Source organism: Mauremys reevesii, linkage group 5, assembly GCF_016161935.1.
Source record: "Mauremys reevesii isolate NIE-2019 linkage group 5, ASM1616193v1, whole genome shotgun sequence".
Classification (NCBI taxonomy): domain Eukaryota; kingdom Metazoa; phylum Chordata; order Testudines; family Geoemydidae; genus Mauremys; species Mauremys reevesii.
In genome coordinates, this window is record NC_052627.1 from 78,977,415 (window position 1) to 78,995,219 (window position 17,805).

The following is a 17,805-nucleotide window of genomic DNA, read 5'->3' on the forward strand; positions in this document are numbered from 1 at the left end:
CATTTTGAAGTGTCAAGAATCTGCATAACCCTTTGCCACAAGCAGGGAGAATGGCATGTTTCAATGAGTGTAGAGTGCTGATGAAGAAACCCATCCTAATGCTAGCAAAGTAAATTACTTTCTTATAAGTTACACCCTGGATGACTCTAGCCCACTGTTGCTAACAATGGAGCTGTGAATTGCAAAGATCTAATGTGTTGTGTTCAACTTCTGTATTAGGGATGTGGGATTAGGTAGCTTTTGTTTTGGCCCAGAAATGTTGGCATCTTTATTGTATTTTACATTATGGAATTATGGGTGAAGCGTCTTTAAATCAGTAATGTAGTAGTGTATCAGGGAAGAATATTTAAATAACAGGTAGACCTGGAAGAATGCAGATATTATAGCATGTTGCATGAGTAGGTTTGTCTGTTAGAAACGGGGAGGAGTCTCTATTGCTACATGCATGCTTTTGTTTTGTAGCAGACTAGCTTTAGCGACAAGTTCCATCTGGCCACGTCTACCCAGCTGTCTCTCTGTTGATTGGTTGTAATGAGACTTCATAGGACCGAGGTTGTTGTTTTTTTTTAAGCGCATCTTCAGCTCTGCTCTGCTGAGACAAGGAGACTGTGTTTTTGCTGTTTGCATCCAACATGCAAAACATAGGTCTAAATTTTTAATTAGCTAGAGCAAGTGGTGAAAAGAAAAAAAGTAATGTAACAAGCCTCCACAGAGAGCAGCTGGGATGTGTTGCCATGACAACAAGTTCAGTAGGCTGCCAGCTAGCATGTCAATGGGCAATGCAGGGAGGGAGCTTTCAAACCCTGCCTGCTAGCCACAGTGTGATTGGTCACGCCTCTCTTGTCTTTGTGTAGACTAGGGTATGCTGGGTAAGACCCAGAGTGATTGCTCAATTTGTCTCAAGGCTGCAGTGAGGTAATGCTTCTGAATCTTTTGGGATTATGAACTGGATGTCTGAAAGGTTGTAGAGTAGAGTGTTTTCATTCCCTTTTGAACTAATTACCCACTATATCATATTTAAGAAGTTTTGTAACAGTAACTGGCTTTATACAGTCTCTATTTATATGGTAGGAGGTAGGAATTGGAGGTGAGCATTTTAACTTGTATCTGCAGGCAGAATGACTGAGATGATGTTGTACAAGCTGTTTTTAGCATAATCTTGTAATGCTGAGAGTGAAGTTAAGGTGCTGAATCCTTTTTTAACCCCATAATAAAGGACTGGCCTCTGAGTGATTGTTATGGGGGAAGGATGGAGAATTTAGAATTGCATTCGCACAATTTACTCATTTAATTCTTGCACGTTGGCTGATTTGAAGAGGTGCACAGCACCCTCTAGGATGGTGAAAGTTCTGAGGTTGCATTGGCATCAGACACACTACTGAGCAGGCCAATTTTTTGTTCTTTGCTACTGGGAAGTTTAAATAGCCCTATTGCTTTTGTCTGCAGGCTGGCACACTAGGTTTCCTAATTGTTGTCCATTAGTTGAACAATGTATTTATTAGTCTCTTTGGTAAAAAGCTGGTTTAATGTAGATGATCTGAGCCAAATTCAGCTCTGGAGTAAGCAGCCACAACTCAGGGTATGTCTTCACAGCAAAAGTTGTGCATGGGCCAGTTTGAGTCTCGCTAGCCTGGGTAACAACACCAGTAAAGATAGTGCAGCATTGGCTCCAGAGCAGGTTAGTAAGCTTAGTGTGTAACTAGCATCTGTGCTATGCTGTCTTCACTGCTTTTGTTACCTGTGCTAGTTGGATTCAAGGTAGTTCGTGCACAGCTTTTGCTGTGAAAACATACCCATAGTTGAAGACAACAGAGCTTTGCCACTTTACAGCAGGGATGAATTTAACCCTTTGTCTGCATGTCTGCAGGCTTAGAAAGTTTTAGGTCTCAGTGGTGAAATAAGCAACTCTGATGCAATTCAGGGACTTCTTGTTAGAAGCGCTCTGGATCTTTGGATGCACTTTCAGTGATCAGAGCACAAAATATGTTCTTTGATACATGTTACAAAAATGCAGAACATATTTAGAAGCATGAAATAAATTTGCCAAAAATAATGAAGTAAAGAGAAGAGGTTTGGTGATCAACCAGTTACTACCTAATGCACCAAGTCTACTAACCCTTCATACATGGAATTGCCATTAAAGTCTTGATTAGACACTACAGAGTCCCACAACCTCTCGCAGTTGTGGAATGGAAATTGGCACTAGCGCGTGCACTTGTAATGGTGAAAAATCACTCCTTTGAGGAGGAATAAGCTACAGAGAGACCTTTTTCTCCCAATCCTGGGGAAGTTGCAAGATATTTTCACACCATAAAACTCCACTAAGAATGCATCACAATGTAGGTCACTGCTCATAAACCAGTCTTTCTAGACTCCTTGTCCTCCATTTTCTTTTCAGCATGCCTCAGAATCAAAAGCTCAGTTGTAGTCTAGGTGCTTTTAAAAGCTCAAGACCAAATTCACTGCCTCTGCACTCTGTGCAATTTCATGGAAGCCTTCAGGTTTCCTCAGGAAATGTAATCGCCTTTGTCCATTTGGACCTGGGCATTATTTATAATATTGTGATTTGTATTGCCACTTGAGGTCAAGATGGCTTTTTGTAGTTTTGTCCTGGATGCCTTTTTCTATAACCTTTCAGAAAAGAGAATATTTGTTAGAAACTGACAAAGTATCTGTAGTCTGATCGGTTGCCTTATTTGCATGGTCAGCTGCTAAAATAAGGAGAAGGGGAGTGGTACAATGATTATATGTGTTTTAATTGGTTTATGTTCTTTTTATTTTGGTTTTATATGGATTTTAATATTTTAAATTTCTGGGTTTAGTTCATTTTATTGTAATATATTTTGGTTTTGTCACATTGGCTTGTGGCTAAGTCACTACTAATAAACTGACTTGAGTAGGTTTCCACAGAATACCAGTCAGTATAAATTTGGCTTGTCGGGTTATACTCACCTGCTCTATATCTACTCCAGGATGGAGTAGGTCTTTAGATGGAAAGAGTTGGGGGTTTGGAAAAATTTAAAACGAAAAACTGAATAAATAATTTATTTAGAAAACATGCATACATAATAGTATTTATCGAGCAGCAAATCGTTTATCATTGAAAAGTAAATCAAGTCATTTGGCATATAGTGAAGTGATTCTTGTATTCCTTTAACAGCAATTCTTATTATATGGCTTCCCGTTACTGCAGGAAAAGTGCAGTGCATTTTCCAACTTCCTTCTAATTGTTGCTGTTTCTTGCATTTTAAATCCACTATGAATTCTGTATCCATGATGCAAGCATATAATAAAACTGTTTAGGGAATACTGTCTCCTAACCTGGAATTCCCCTCACAAAGCCGCTCCCTCACATAAATGTGTGTTGAGGCAGAGTTCTTGCAAATTTCTCATTCCTTTTTTAATCTTGGGCCATTTCCTCAGATTACATGCATCTGACGAAGTGGGTATTCACCCCCGAAAGCTTATGCTCCAATACGTCTGTTAGTCTATAAGGTGCCACAGGACTCTTTGTTGCTCTTTACAGATCCAGACTAACACGGCTACCCCTCTGATACTTCCTCAAATTAGGCACTTACTCTGAATTGCCATTGAAGCCTGTGCACAAACTGGCCAGCAAAGGATTCTAAGCAAGTATGACTGACACCTGTGAAACATTTTATGAAACCAAATGATAGAGGGAGCAAAAATTCTGCAAGTTGCTCCAGAATCGGTTTCTCTTGTGGTAGCTCTGGAGACAGCTGCCAATTCAGTGGGTCCCTAGGAAGCCTTAGAAGAATCGCTTCATATCTATAGTGCCCTTGAAAAGGGGGGATGTTTCAAGCAGAGACAGTTTACTAAGCCATTTATTTTCAGCATTCCCTTAGCTCCTGTTATTTTGAATAAGAACCATCTCCCTGACAGGCCAGCTTCTCATTTTCCTTAATCCTTCAGTAAAGTCATAATCCTTTATTTGTGACCTCAGAGTCTGTTGCTATGGAAAATAGAGTGATATCACAGAGCTAGTATTGTGACTTCACTGTAGGTTGCAGCAGTGGGCTGAGGGAGACAAGCTGCTCTCTGTCTGAAGGAGAAATTGTGTATTTCTGATGTTCTTCTGTAGGCCATACAGCCATCAGCAGACTCTTCCTAAGGAACAGTAGAGAGACATGTCTAGTTGGCATATTCGTTGGCATACTCATGCTCTGTAAAGAGAGACATCAAATAACAGAATCAATCTGCCTAAAAATACTGATTTTTCTAACGTGGAATCTCTCTTTCCCCATCTCCTCTCCTTTTCCCCTCCTACTTCCTATCCATCACATCTTCCAGGACTTCTCACCCTTCTCTCTTTCCCTCTTCTTCCTGAGTAAAACTCCTTTGTACCTCATTAAAATGTTACATTTTTTACTGCACGTGGACATTAAAATACTTCATGCTAACTTAAATTGTTATTCCATATGTATTTCTACATGAGGTGCATTCTTAAAAGCATCTTTTTTTCATAAACATGTCCATTTGCTTGTGCATTTACCATGGATGATTGCATGTGCAAATCAGGCATCTTGGTACAGAATTCCAGATTTGCAGTGACTGCGCAAACACAAATTCGATATGATCATAAAGTATACCCTTCAGAAATATGCCCCAAGTTGACAGTCTTTCTGTACAGTACAAACTTGGTCCAAATTAAAGCCTTCTGTAGCCAATGAATGATAAAGAAAATTATTAACAAAAGAGAGGGAGACATTATTCTTAAATCCCACATCACAAATAGTTAGAAAATATGGCAAGTAAGGTTAAGTATTACAGTTAAGTTTTCAGCAGTATGAAAAATTTTCCTCTAACATAGTTCTAAAGTAATGACCATGTGTTTCAACTAGCTTGATTGCGTACATGTCACAACAGTAAGCTAAAGTACAGCTTCAGGGTGGATCAATTCTTATGATTGATGTTAGTGTCTTATGCTTTTGGTAGATCATTGTCATGAGGCAACAGTGACAGGTATGCTAATGTTTTTTGCTTTAATCCCCAGTAGCCTCAAATGAAACTAGTAAATTGGTGGATGGCGTTCCTTAGCCAAAATGTGCTGCTAAGGCTGACTGACAGCTTATAGTTTCCAAAAAGTGAGAGTCCTATTATGAACACATTTGCCTCTGATGTTTAGGGGGACTGACTGGGTTTCTGAAGATTTTTTTGTATTTTAGGAAATATACATTGTAAAATAATTGTATGCATGTTCAGTCCCTTCCAAATTGAAATCAAGACTGTGCTGATCAGTTAGTAGCGGTTGACAATCTCAGGGGAAATTCTCATGCACTTTTCCATCAGTAATGAGGCCTAAATGAAAGGTAGCGATAGCACACATGCAGTGAAACTTTTAAGCCAGTTTGTTTATTTGTTAAGAACAAGCCCAATGAATTTTCAGTGCTCAGTTACAGGTGTCATAGCCAGAAACTAGTACTTTGTTTTCTGTTTGGGGCAGTAATGCATAGGGACCTTTTATAGTCTCTGTGACTGGAATTCTCAGATCTTCAAACTTTCCTGTTGCCTCACAAGAAAGCAGCACCATGGATTCTTAACTAGTTGTTCCAAACCTTTGTGGAGTCGTTTATTATTAAAACAGTTATTACAAAGATTTACAGCTAATTATCCTGAGGATATTGCTTTACTGAGATACTTGGCTTAATCTCAGTAATAATTGTGAAAAGACCTCTTATTGTGTTTCTCCAACCCTTTCAGATCGTTTTGGAGAACACCTTCATTCTTTGGAAGAGTTTTTAATAAATATGAATCAGTGGACTTTTAAAGGCAGCCTTGGTGATGTCTTGTTACAACAGACTATCTTGAGGGTTTGTTCCATTGCTGTCTGGATGTTTATACAAACTGTTGAACCCTTTGCATGCTGTCTAAATGTAATGGTATTGAATAACTGATTATTAATATGCATGCTGTTTGTTTCTTTAGTTTTCCTGGAAAATTCTCCTGAACTAGTTTTGATCTTGCATTGTGACACTTGGGAATAAGTCACTGGGGGGAGCAGTTTGGATATTTTCTTTTGAAACACTCTTCCTTCAAGCCCCTCCAAAGCATATAAGAACTAATTGAAAGTCAGTGAAGAACGAATACTCGCTAGGAGCAGCAGCTCGGCATTTTCATGAGAATGACTTGCCTATCGAAAATGCTCCCTCTGGCGGTTCGTTAGCACTAGAGTTTGAGCTTCAGGGTGTAGTACAAGGCACATTGTTCTGTCAGGCTTTTAACTGAGGCTTTTATTGAATCTTTTATATGGCAGTGATGCAGCCATAAGCTATTTGGAGGGTGAAGGTCAGACTAGTGCATAAGGGCAAAAAGAAAACAAAACAAAAGCACCCACTACATGCACAGGCAGTGCATGTAGATTAGCTTTCTGCCCCCACAAAGTAGCTTTTTACTCCACTCAAACCTGCCTTCCTTCTGCTTCACCAAAACCCAGTAATCTAGTGGACTCCCAGCCTTTCACAGCTTTCCTACTTCTGAGGAACTAAAATTATGTTGTCTTCTTATTTGGTTAATCTTCAAATTCTCCCTTAGGGTATGTCTACACTACCCACCGGATTGGTGGGCAGCGATTGAGCCAGCGGAGATAGATTTATCACATCTAGTCTAGATGCGATAAATCGACCCCCGAGCGCTCTTCCGTCGACTCTTGTACTCCACCACTGCGAGAGGCGCAGGCAGAGTTGACGGGGGAGTGGCAGCAGTCGACTCACCGCGGTGAAGACACCACAGTAAGTCAATCTACATACGTCGACTTCAGCTATGTTATTCACGTAGCTGAAATTGCGTAATTTAGATCGATCCTCCCCCTCCCCACCCCCCAGTGTAGACCAGGGCTTAGCCTTCTTAACCGTTGGTCTTACCTGTCTATCTTCCATTCTAGTAGCATGACTTTTGCTGGATTTCCCATTTTTAAAAGGAATTCATTTGGCCCAAATAAGCCCTTCTGCTTTACCATTTAGTCATACCATATATTTTCTCCGTTTTCTTTCTTTTATTTCATTTGTATGTTCTGGATTATGAATAAATTCCTTTTACGCAACCTCCAGTTTAATTCTACATGCCAGTTTATTACTGGGTACTGCATTGGTAAGGGGATAGATGGCACAAGGAAACTTCACGAGGCCATTGCACCCCAGCATCAGAGTTAGACCCAGTTCCAGGACTTTCAGAAGGCTAGCACCCACACCAGTTCTAATCTCCCAAAAGGGCTGTCCAGGTACATTTATTGCACCCTCAAACAAGGTTGTGTATAATCAATGCTGTACTGAGCTGCTGAAAGGCACTGTGCAGGTTCTGAGTTTTAAAGGTACAATCAAGTCTAGGGGATTAACACTGCCACTGATTATGTTCCATTGTGAGAATGCTGATCATGTTAATTATATGGTTACTGTTATGGTTACTATCTCTTAGTGGTTCCACACACTACTTCCTGAACCAATTTTTATGTGTTACTTAGGTGTAAATCAACAGTAGCCTTTCCTATTTTATGCTTGAGAATAAGATGTTCAAGAATATATATATATATATATATATATATATATATATTTAGATCAAGAGGTTGTTCTTCCAACCATGTTCCGCTGTGGCATACAACCACTTTATATTAGCTGGAAGTACCTATTATTACTGTTCTAATATAAATTTGCTGTATGTGTTCTCTGATCCTTGTCAACATTCTGACTTCACTATGATCTTACTGATCCAGGGGGCCAAAAATATAACCCTCATGAGTTTATTTTTTCTCTCATGAGCTGGTATTTGTATCATACAGGCTCTGTGTGATGGTGTTCTCCACCCAGAAATATTCTCTCAACTCAGTAAGAGTAACCTGTCTTTTCTGTATAGCTGGTAGGCAGGACTTACTGTATGCTGTGGAATCTTCCCAGGAGAAATGTCTTTTTTATGTTGCTCTCTTCCTAATGCCAGGCATTCTAATACACCCATTTTTTGCTTTGAAGGTTCCCACATTGGTGTTTGTATTTATAATACTATGCCATTTTTATATACTCATTACTTGGGATAAAAATTACAAGGGCTCCTTATCCTTGAGGATCTTCAGGGAATGAACTTATCCCTAATTGGGGTCAGGAAGGCATTTCCTCTGATGGTGCATTATAGCACAGTCAGCCAGGTGCATTTTGGTTTTTTTTTTCCATTTTCCTCTGTGAGAGCTTGGCCACCATCAGAGAAGGCCTGCTGGGGTAGGTGAGCCATTGATCCGTTCTAGTACAGCATTTCTTGTGTTCACGGTCCAGTCATTGATTCAAGCCTCTGGGTATCTTAAATGGAGGAATTTTAATGTGTCACAAGATAACATGAGCAGTGGACCTGCCTCCTCTAACAGTAGACCATATGTGCAGAATATGCTAGATTAGCTAATCCTTAGTGTAATTTATCAGAATTGCTTCCCTAACTGTTATAGTGCTCTTCTCCCTTCCTTCTTGCATCAGTTCCAGACAAAATGAAAATTATTCCTTCCACCCAGAGGGGGAAAAAAAGACCTAATAAACTCTTGACTGCTAAGTCTTTGGAGTGTCTAACCTTTTTTATTTTTTTTAAACCACTTTGGCTCTATTTTAGTTGATTCCATGCCTGGCTCTTTCATCACTTCTCTCCGATGTAGGAAAGACTAGGCTGTTAAAGTCTGCTATGGTGCCATGGGACGCACGTTAAGGGGATCCTTTTCACTGTGTGTAGCAGACTCTCCTTTTGAATTGAAGTTATTCACCAGTCATCATTATTTGTTTTTAAAGCTATAGCTACTGCAGCCCCATCTTTTGGCTGAAAATTCTCCCATTTATCACTGTCATTAGAAATGGAAGTGCACTGGTCTTTCATTTGGGCCCTCTCCCTGATAATTCAGGGGCACCACTCACCTTTAGGAATTTTAATCACTATCAGGCTTGCTTTTCTGTTAGTTACAACATCCCCAGCTGCACTGAAAATCTGTTCTGTCTAAACCAAAGTGGAAATACCTTAGACACTGAACAGTGTGTGGCTAAGCTAGCTCACACATTTTATTGCAATGGTTTAGTTGAAGTTTGTTTCCAAAATTTTTCGCAAAAGGATATTTTTGTTGTACTTTATAAAACTTCTGCTCTGAAACATCCTGGCATAGTATAGATTAGTGGTTGTTTTCTATTGGTGTTGCTTTCTCTCCCTCTCCCACTTCACTCTCTCCAGAGTTCAGATGATTCCCCTGACCCTCTTCCCTTGCATTTTTTGTCAACTGAAAGAAATGGACAGAATTATTTTTGGAGATGAACAGCACTGTTGCTTAGCGCTCCTTAGAGGTCATTGTTGAGCGATGCAGATCACCCCCTTTCTCTACCATCGAAGTTGAGGACACTGTTAGAGGATTCCTTGGATATTTTGTAATAGCTCTTCCTTAGTTCTTGTCAATGATCTACAGTTTGGAGAAGCAGCTATTAGGGTATGTCTACACAACAAAGAAAAACCCGCAACTGGCCCATGCCAGCCAATTCGGGCTTGGGCTGTGGCCGGGGCTGTTTCATTGCTGCGTAGACTTCTGGGCTCGGACTGGAGCTTGAGCTCTGGGACCCTCCCATCCTGCAGGGTCCTAGAGCCTGGGCTCTAGCCCAAACTCGGACATCTGCCCTGCAATGAAACAGCCCCGCAGTCTGAGCCCTGTGAGCCTGAGTCAGTTGGTGCGACCCCGAATCTGATGGTATGGCCTCCCTAGGGTTGCCAGTTTTGGTTGTACATATTCCTGGAGGTTTCATCACATGGCAATCTTTAATTAAAGGTTAATCTTTAATTCCTGGAGACTCCAGAACAATCCCGGAGGGTTGGCAATCTTAGGCCAGCTGTGGGTTTTTCTTTGCTGTGAGGACAGACCCTTAGAGATCAAGGAAACACAGAAGAGATGATAATCATTTCTAGAAGTGCCTTCTTTCTTTGTCAGACTCTGCTATTTAAGACTAACAACTTGGTGCCTCGGCATTTCAGATGATTCCAGGTTGTTACCGTTAGTGAGTGAGGCATCGGTTGTTTTTTTGCCTTGTGTTAGGTAGGATTGGTGATTATTTTTCCTTTGTTTGCGTGGCACGTTTTGGATATGTAATAAGTAAGGATGTTTTTCCAGAGTTATTGGATATGAAATAGTAGCTATCAGAGCATATCAGATATTAATATCAGCTACTGATAGTTGTCTTCAGTGGGAGAGCTTAGCAGCAAGTAATGAAACCAGGGCTTTGGAGCTGTGCTCCGGCTCCGGAGCAAGCTCCAGGCAAAAACCTGCAGCTCCACTGCCCCGGAGCTGCTCCGGGCTCTGCTCCAAAGCCCTGAATGAAACTCAGGGTCCAGGAACAAACTGGAGATAAGGAGGCTGTGGGTGGGAGAGACTTGGGTTTATGCTGGAAGGAAGAGGGGGCATGTAGGGGTTATGATGTATCAGGCAGCATCCCTCTAGGGATGAGGTGACCAAGGTAGTAATCTCCCCATCATAGTTCACTGATTTTTAATTTTTAATTTTTCTCCTCTTTGTGCAGTCCAACATATTCCTTTTCTTCTCTGAGTTTCCTCTAGTGATAGAAGGGCAGTGATAAAGGCTGTAAAAGTCTCAGAGCCGTGGCTGGGAGGATGTGTTATACAAGTTAGGGTAAAGATCAACAAAGGGCTCTTTTCTTTAGGCTCCATCTTATGTGAGTAGGTGGTTACCATCAGGGAGGAGATACATTTTTTTAACATCATATGTCAATTCCATGAAGACAGGGCTGGTCAAGTAGTCTCAGATGGTGGCCTCTCTAACCCATTCTCCATGTACAATGGGGTGAAACAAGGCTGTGTGCTAGAATCAATCTTCTTTAGACTCTTTGTAGCCGTTCTGAATTATGCAATTGACAGCCTTCAAAAGGGCATATACATAAGGAACTGAACTGATGGAACTCTCTTTAGTTTCTGAAGGCTTACTGCAAAGACAAAAATCCGTGATGAACTCGTGTGTGAAGGCCTTTTTAGGGATGATTGTGCTCCATCTAGTCATAGTGAAAGCGACCTAAAGTTTATTCTTCACATGGTCCCAGAGGCAACTAACCAGTTTAAACTCACCACCAGCCTGGAAAAAAACTGATGTCTTCTTCCAAACAGTCCTATCAATCACCACCACTGAGACACATATCAGCACTGATGTTACAAAACTAAAGAATGTCAGTTGCTTTACATACCTTGGCAGTACTGTTTCAAGTGAGATCATGAAATATCAAACAGAATACAAAAGGCAAGCCAGGCTTTTGGAAGCCTTTGCCACAAGATATGCAACCAGCATATCATTGGACAGTCAACAAAATGGATGATATACAGTGTAGCAGCGATAGCATCCCTTTTCTGCAGATGTGAAATGTAAACCGTTCACTTCAGACACATCAAGCAGTTTGAAAAATTTCGTGTGTGCTGTCTTCGTTCTATTCTGAAGTTCCTCTGGCAAGACAATTTGTCAAACATTAACATCCTTGAAAAAACACCACCAACCAGCATTGAGGCAATGATTATCAAAGCTCAGCTTAGATGGACGGGTCACGTTACCGGAATGGATGATGATACACTCCCGAAAAAAGTCCTCTATGGTGAGCTGAAACTCAGAATGTGCAGGAAGGTTGGTCAACATAAATGTTTCAAAGATACCCTTAAACAGAATCTGAACTCATGAAAACTTTGAAGACGTTACCACGGACAGACCTGAATGGAGAGCAACTATCAATAAAAGTAGTAAACTCTTTGAGAATGATAGACAAGAAAAACTGATTGAAAAAAGGGCCAAGTGTCATGACAAATCTTCAGTGGGAGCCTACACATTCCTATGTGACATCTGTTCACAACCTTTGCTCCTTACAGATCTGACTATACAGCCATAATAGAAAACATGAGATGTCATTGTCGGATATGGCAGACGGCCATACAATGGCAATTTAATACATACTGTCAGCTGTTGCTGCTATTACTGAATGCTTATCACTTTGTCCTGTGTGTGTGGAGAGGGAGGAGCATGATAATTGAACCACTTCACTAGTTTGGACTTCAGTTGATATTATTTTGCGTGGACTTTCCTTTTCTTAGCTCATGCTTCAATAATATCACTGATGGTGGAAATCCTGGCTTGTTCTTCAACTTCAGTCCATTTCAACTATTGAAATAGTAATTTGTGTTTTAAAAGAAAAAAAAAGTAGAGGAAAAGTCTCTGGTTGTTTGTTTTTTGTTACAGTATGTCCTGCTATAATTCCATTCTAAGACTGCCAACAGTAAGCTTTTCTTTTCAGAAACATGAAGAGAATTTATTAGAAAATAGATGTGGATCTGATAGATTAACTGCAGAGATTTCTTCAGGAAGATTCTGGGAGACCTGTTTAATTCAATTTGCCATGGTGGATTCATTTGTCTTTTAGAACCTTTGAGCTTGATTCCGCAGCCCTTGAGTAGGCAAAAGTCTCTTAAAATCAATGGATGTTTTCCTGGCTAAGTACCACAGGATATGATTTTTTTGTATAAAATTACTGGCTGTAAGTATGGCAAAAATATAGTTCTTAGAGCTTCAAATACCTTCTGACGCGCCTGCTTCATTATAGTTACAGTTGTGTCAAGACATCCAGTTTACCCCACAGTTGTCACATGAGCTGGTACAGTGGTTACAACAATTTGCAGTATAGAGCTTTGACAAGACTAGGAAAAGTATGTTTGGTTTGGTTGGTTGGTTGATCGAATTCTCTACTTCTAGGTAGCTAATCCCATTGGGAGAACCAGTAGGCATCTACTGCAGATTTGGTTTAATGCCTTTAAAATTGTTAGTTGGTCAGGGTAGGCCTTAGCATCATTAAGCCAAATCAGCTAATATGATTTTAAAGGTGTTCAACTGAATCTACAATGGGATAAGCTACCTTTACGTGGCTAACTCAGACAATATCCAAACACCTGTTTTCCTAGTTGAGATAAGGCCTTAACCTTGGTCTTGTACTGTTACCTTTCATAGTTGTAACTGCAGTGTAGATGAGGTCTGATGACGATCAAGGAGTAGTGTTACAGGATTTTATGGACCTGTGAGTCTAAGTACTTTTAAAGTGAGGGCACTGTATTCTATGCAGAATAAAATACGCCTTTAAAGAAAAACCCATATCAAAATGCCTTTGTTTTGTTTTTTCTGCTTCCTGTGCATTGTTTCTGTCTCTTTGACAAATCACAGTTGGATATAAAATTTCCCCCAAATTAAAACATTTCTTCAAAGCTAATAAATTCATCCTTCTCCACCCCAAACAGCCTAAGTTAGCCTGCACTTACCGAGCAAACAGAAGCCTCACATTGAGAGTGAGATGTTGACACAGTGACCTCATTCTGAACGTTACCTTCTTTGTCAGCAGAAGCAGCAGCAGCTCCGCTGGCTCTCGGCACTTGGAGCAGTTTGACGATTTCTGCTGGCTCGTTGGCATGATTTCAGGGCTCGCTTTATTGTGAACCTAGCTGGTGAATGGGATGACAAGACGTAAGCTTGAAAGGACTTGTTCCCCAATGTGAATTTTTGACGAACAGTTCACAGCTGCACAACTTTGATCCAGTGTACAATAGAACCATCTGTTTTACACATAGGTCTGCAGCTTTCTCCAGACATGGAAAAGGAAAGCAAATCTTTTTTGTGATTATAGTAAACACGGGTAAGTGTGTGAGCTAAATTGCATATGATTTTAGAAATAAATGTTGTGTGTATGTATGTGTCTGTATGATGCTGCTAGATGTAAATTTTGTAGCTTGTCTAGGAGTTAAAGCTTTAACTTGTCTCTGCTAATGCATGTAAGTGGCTTTTTTTGCCCTCTTGGTAAGGATACTGGTTTGTTACTCTTGTACAGTGCAGCGAGGCACTGTTACAAAAACAGCAACATCCCGTTGCAAAGACAAAGAAGCATGCACAGACATACGGAGAAACCTTGGAACATCGTACTGTAGCTTTTCTCAGAACGATGACTCATTTCAGTTCACAAAGGATTCTGGGCAGGGTAGTGCAAAGGCAGGTTGGCTGATCCATTCCTATGACTTCACTTTGCAGAGAACCAGGCAGAAGAGGAGTGACACTGCAGAATCCTGAGGCATTGCAGTGGAGAGTTGCTTTACTAAGACTGTGAGTGCCTTCAAAACAGGGGGTGGTGGTAGAGTGTGATTCCAACTGTTCCATGAATATAGGGTGAAAGAAGAGAGATTTTTGAAAACGTGTTTTCATAACACTGAGTAGGAGGTATATTTGCAGAGCTCTTTAGAGATTCCCCCCCCCCCATTCTTAGCTATGTTTGTATCTCTCTCTCTCGTACAAAATTATGGGAAGATTCAAGTATTATAGAATTCCTTACAGATGACCCGCACAGGTAATGCATTAGCATTTATGGTCTGGAGGCCCCCAATAGTTTTGGTAAGAGATGAGCATTCAACATATTATTATTTAAAAGCATGCTTTATTTTTATTCAGGTCTTGTGGCATTGATCTCTGCTGCAGCCAGCCAGATTCCACTATGATGTAATGCCCTGGCAATGTTGTGACATCACAGCTACTATAGAACTGTAATGGAGCATAGGGGTTCAGGTAAATCCCCTTTTTAACATATTGTGTGCTGAGAGTATAAAATAGTAATTCAGAAAAAAGAAACTGAAAAAATTGTTTGGGTAGCATTTTTTTAAAAGCACACTATATACATATATTTTATAAAAAAGGAATTTCCTGATATTCTCTGGGACAGTCCCATAGATTTTCATAGAAGCTTTGTGATCATAGCATTGCATAGCTGGGGAGTCCGGAATTAGCTGGCCATGGTAAATGAATGGAGCAAAATACATTGAAATATTTAGATCACAATGTGTTGAGTGTGTGTGTGTGTGCGCCAGTCTGACAACTGTGGGCACTTCAGCACATGTTGACAAAGTAACTGAAATTTGGTATGTTACATCTGTAGGGTCATTTTTAATCAGGTCCAAAGGATGGAATAGGTCATTTTACATGCTTGGAACAGAGTTAATCACTACCAGCATTCAAAAAGCTACCCTAAGAATGTTAACACATGAAGCAAATATTTGTCATACTGTAGGTCAGCATTGGGATTTCTGTGTAGTTCCCAAGGCCAAAAATAGTTTGAATGGTCATATCGTATAGTTGCATTCTTGCAATATTAGTTGAATTATGAAACAGCATCTTATGTCACTTGCATCTGAAGAAGTGGGTATTCACCCACGAAAGCTCATGCTGCAAAACGTCTGTTAGTCTATAAGGTGCCACAGGATTCTTTGTTGCTTTTATGTCTATAAGAAGAAGGTATGTTTTGGTGTGGATACATTTTCGGTGGTGTGAAATTGGCTAGCTGGTGAGCAAATATACATGCAAGATGCTGTTATAAGAATAATAATAATAATTATTATTATTATTTTATTACCAGACACCCTAAAAACCTCAGTCATTGACTAGGATTCCATTGTGCTAGCAAGCATATAGAGGCCTATACCATCATTGTTTGTGAAACTGATTAGAGACATAGGGATAACTTTTTATTTCGTAGTCAGTGGAATTTTTATCAACTATTAGGGTTGCTCTTTTAAAACATAAATAAGGTTTAGCCTTCTCTTAAACCAGGGTAAATTGCTTGTTTGTTTTCTAGAATATTTTCCTTTTATCGAGTTGCAGTCTTCTCTTGATACCACATTTTGATGTTATGTGTATATCAGTAAAGTAAGTCTGAAAATGTGATTAAAAAAAAGATAAATCAACTTACAAGGAAGGCTCAATCATGGCTGTTTATGTTTAGTTGGGACTGGGCAAACTAATTTTTTTTTAAATTTCAGTCATGGTCAGTAAAATATAGAATCATAGGACTGGAAGGGACCTCGAGAGGTCATCTAGTCCAGTCCCCTGCACTCAGGGCAGGACTAAGTATTACTAGACTATCCCTGACAGGTGTTTGTCAAAGCGGCTCTTAAAAATCCTAAATGACGGAGGTTCCACCACCTCCCTAGGCAATTTATTTCAGTACTTAACTACTCTGAGAGTTGGGAAGTTTTTCCTAATGTCCAACCTAAACCGCCCTTGCTGCAATTTAAGCCCATTGCTTCTTATCCTATCCTCAGAGATTATGAAAAACAATTTTTCACCCTCCTCCTTGTAACAACCTTTTATGTACTTGAAAACTATTATCATGTCCCCTCTCAGTTTTCTCTTCTCCAGACTAAACAAACCCAATTTTTTCAATCTTCACTCATAGGTCATGTTTTCTAGACTTTTAATCATTTTTGTTGCTCTTCTCTGGACTTTCTCGAATTTGTCCACATCTTTCCTGAAATGTGGCGCCCAGAACTGTACACAATACTCCAGCTGAGGCCTAATCAGTGCAGAGTAGAGCGGAAGAATTACTCCTTGTGTCTTGCTTACAATACTCCTGCTAATACATCCCGGAATGTTGTTTGCTTTTTTTTGCAACAGCGTTACACTGTTGACTCATATGTTCATTTATATATTAATACATCATAGATCTAATGTTTCTAGCATTTTTAATGCTATCAGAAGCTGCATGTTCTTCCAGTTCTCACTATTGTTTAATCTGGTTAAAAGGTGCCATATAGCCTAAAGTGGCAATTTGCTATGCGCTTGTAGATTGTTGTTTTGAACTGGCTTTTTTAAAATGTTTGTTTGCTAGCCTATGACGTGGGCTATTCTGGAAATAATATGATTGAACTCACCTTGAAATTTAGGGATGAGGCTGCAACCCCTGTCAAATGTATAACTTGTTCAGTTTATCCACCAGTATTAACCAGTAAGGCTCACAATAAGTGATTTTGGAAATGTGTCCCTTCAAAACGGGATTTTAGGTAAGCTCGAAAAGAGAATATTTATATGAGGAGCTTGTTCTTCTGTCTGTAATTTTCTGTCCCCAGCTGCTGCTGTTAGCGATCTTTTGTTCGAAGAGAAGCTTTCTCCATTATCACAAACAAGCTTCTCTTTTTGCTTGATCCCATAATGAAGTCACAATCATCTGCTGAAGATATCAGTCTGTTGGCATGGAAATCTATCTAAGGCATTTCTAATGCGAACCCTCCCTGTGGTATTTAGATACCATGAAAGGGCTGTATGTCATAACTCGAAATTTCCTTTTTAATAAAATCGTATGTTTAAAGTTTATCTGGAGAAAACTGTTGTACCACAAAAGATTAAAGAGCTTTGAGTGACAGGGAGAAGGTGAGGAATTGGTTACATTTGGGCTTCTTACATTTCACTGCACTGCAGAAGTGCACTTAGGGGGTTTCTTCCCCATATGTGAGGAAATAAGTGTATAAATTCTAATAAAGTGTGGTTGTACTCTGAAAAGTGACTCTGTAAAAACATTGTAGTATTTTCATATTTTTCTCTCTCAATGGATGCATTGAATTGGCTCTATTTATAAGTCAAAGATGATTTTTCTAACTGCTGTCCCTGCAAACTGAGAGAGCTGGAATTCAAACTCTGTTCTTTCTAACTGCTTAATCAGTAATAAAGATTCTATTGTCAGAACTTAGCTGACAGTTCTGTTGTTAATGCATAGAGCAGAATGCAGTCTGTTTCTTTCATAACGTTTTGTCATTACTGACAAAAAAATATTTTTTAGTACGGATGCACTAAAGTGAGCAGATGAGATTCAGACATACTGAACTAAATGGTGTATAGCAAATCTGGTGAATAGGACACTGAAGCATGGGTTCTTACTTCCAGCTCTGTTACTGATTGTGTGTAACCTGGGGTAATCACTTAACCTCCTTGTGCCGTGGTGTCTCATC

At 39.8% G+C, this 17,805-nt stretch overlaps 1 protein-coding gene across 4 annotated transcripts in view; it reads left to right on the forward strand.

The window, feature by feature from the left end:
* Positions 1–17,805, forward strand: part of STOX2 (storkhead box 2) — a 205,655-nt gene that overhangs the window by 153,990 nt on the left and 33,860 nt on the right. Inside the window, exons 3-5 of one of the 4 annotated variants that reach the window (XM_039541645.1) lie at positions 13,386–13,679; positions 14,069–14,140; positions 14,483–14,596. The exons of 2 other annotated variants lie outside the window; for them this stretch is intronic. In XM_039541645.1, coding sequence (XP_039397579.1) covers positions 14,578–14,596 — 19 coding nt within the window. In that variant the 5' untranslated portion in view covers positions 13,386–13,679; positions 14,069–14,140; positions 14,483–14,577. Of the gene's footprint in view, positions 1–13,385; positions 13,680–14,068; positions 14,141–14,482; positions 14,597–17,567; positions 17,652–17,805 lie in introns of those variants that run through there. One more of the 4 variants, XM_039541646.1, reaches the window with a different exon arrangement.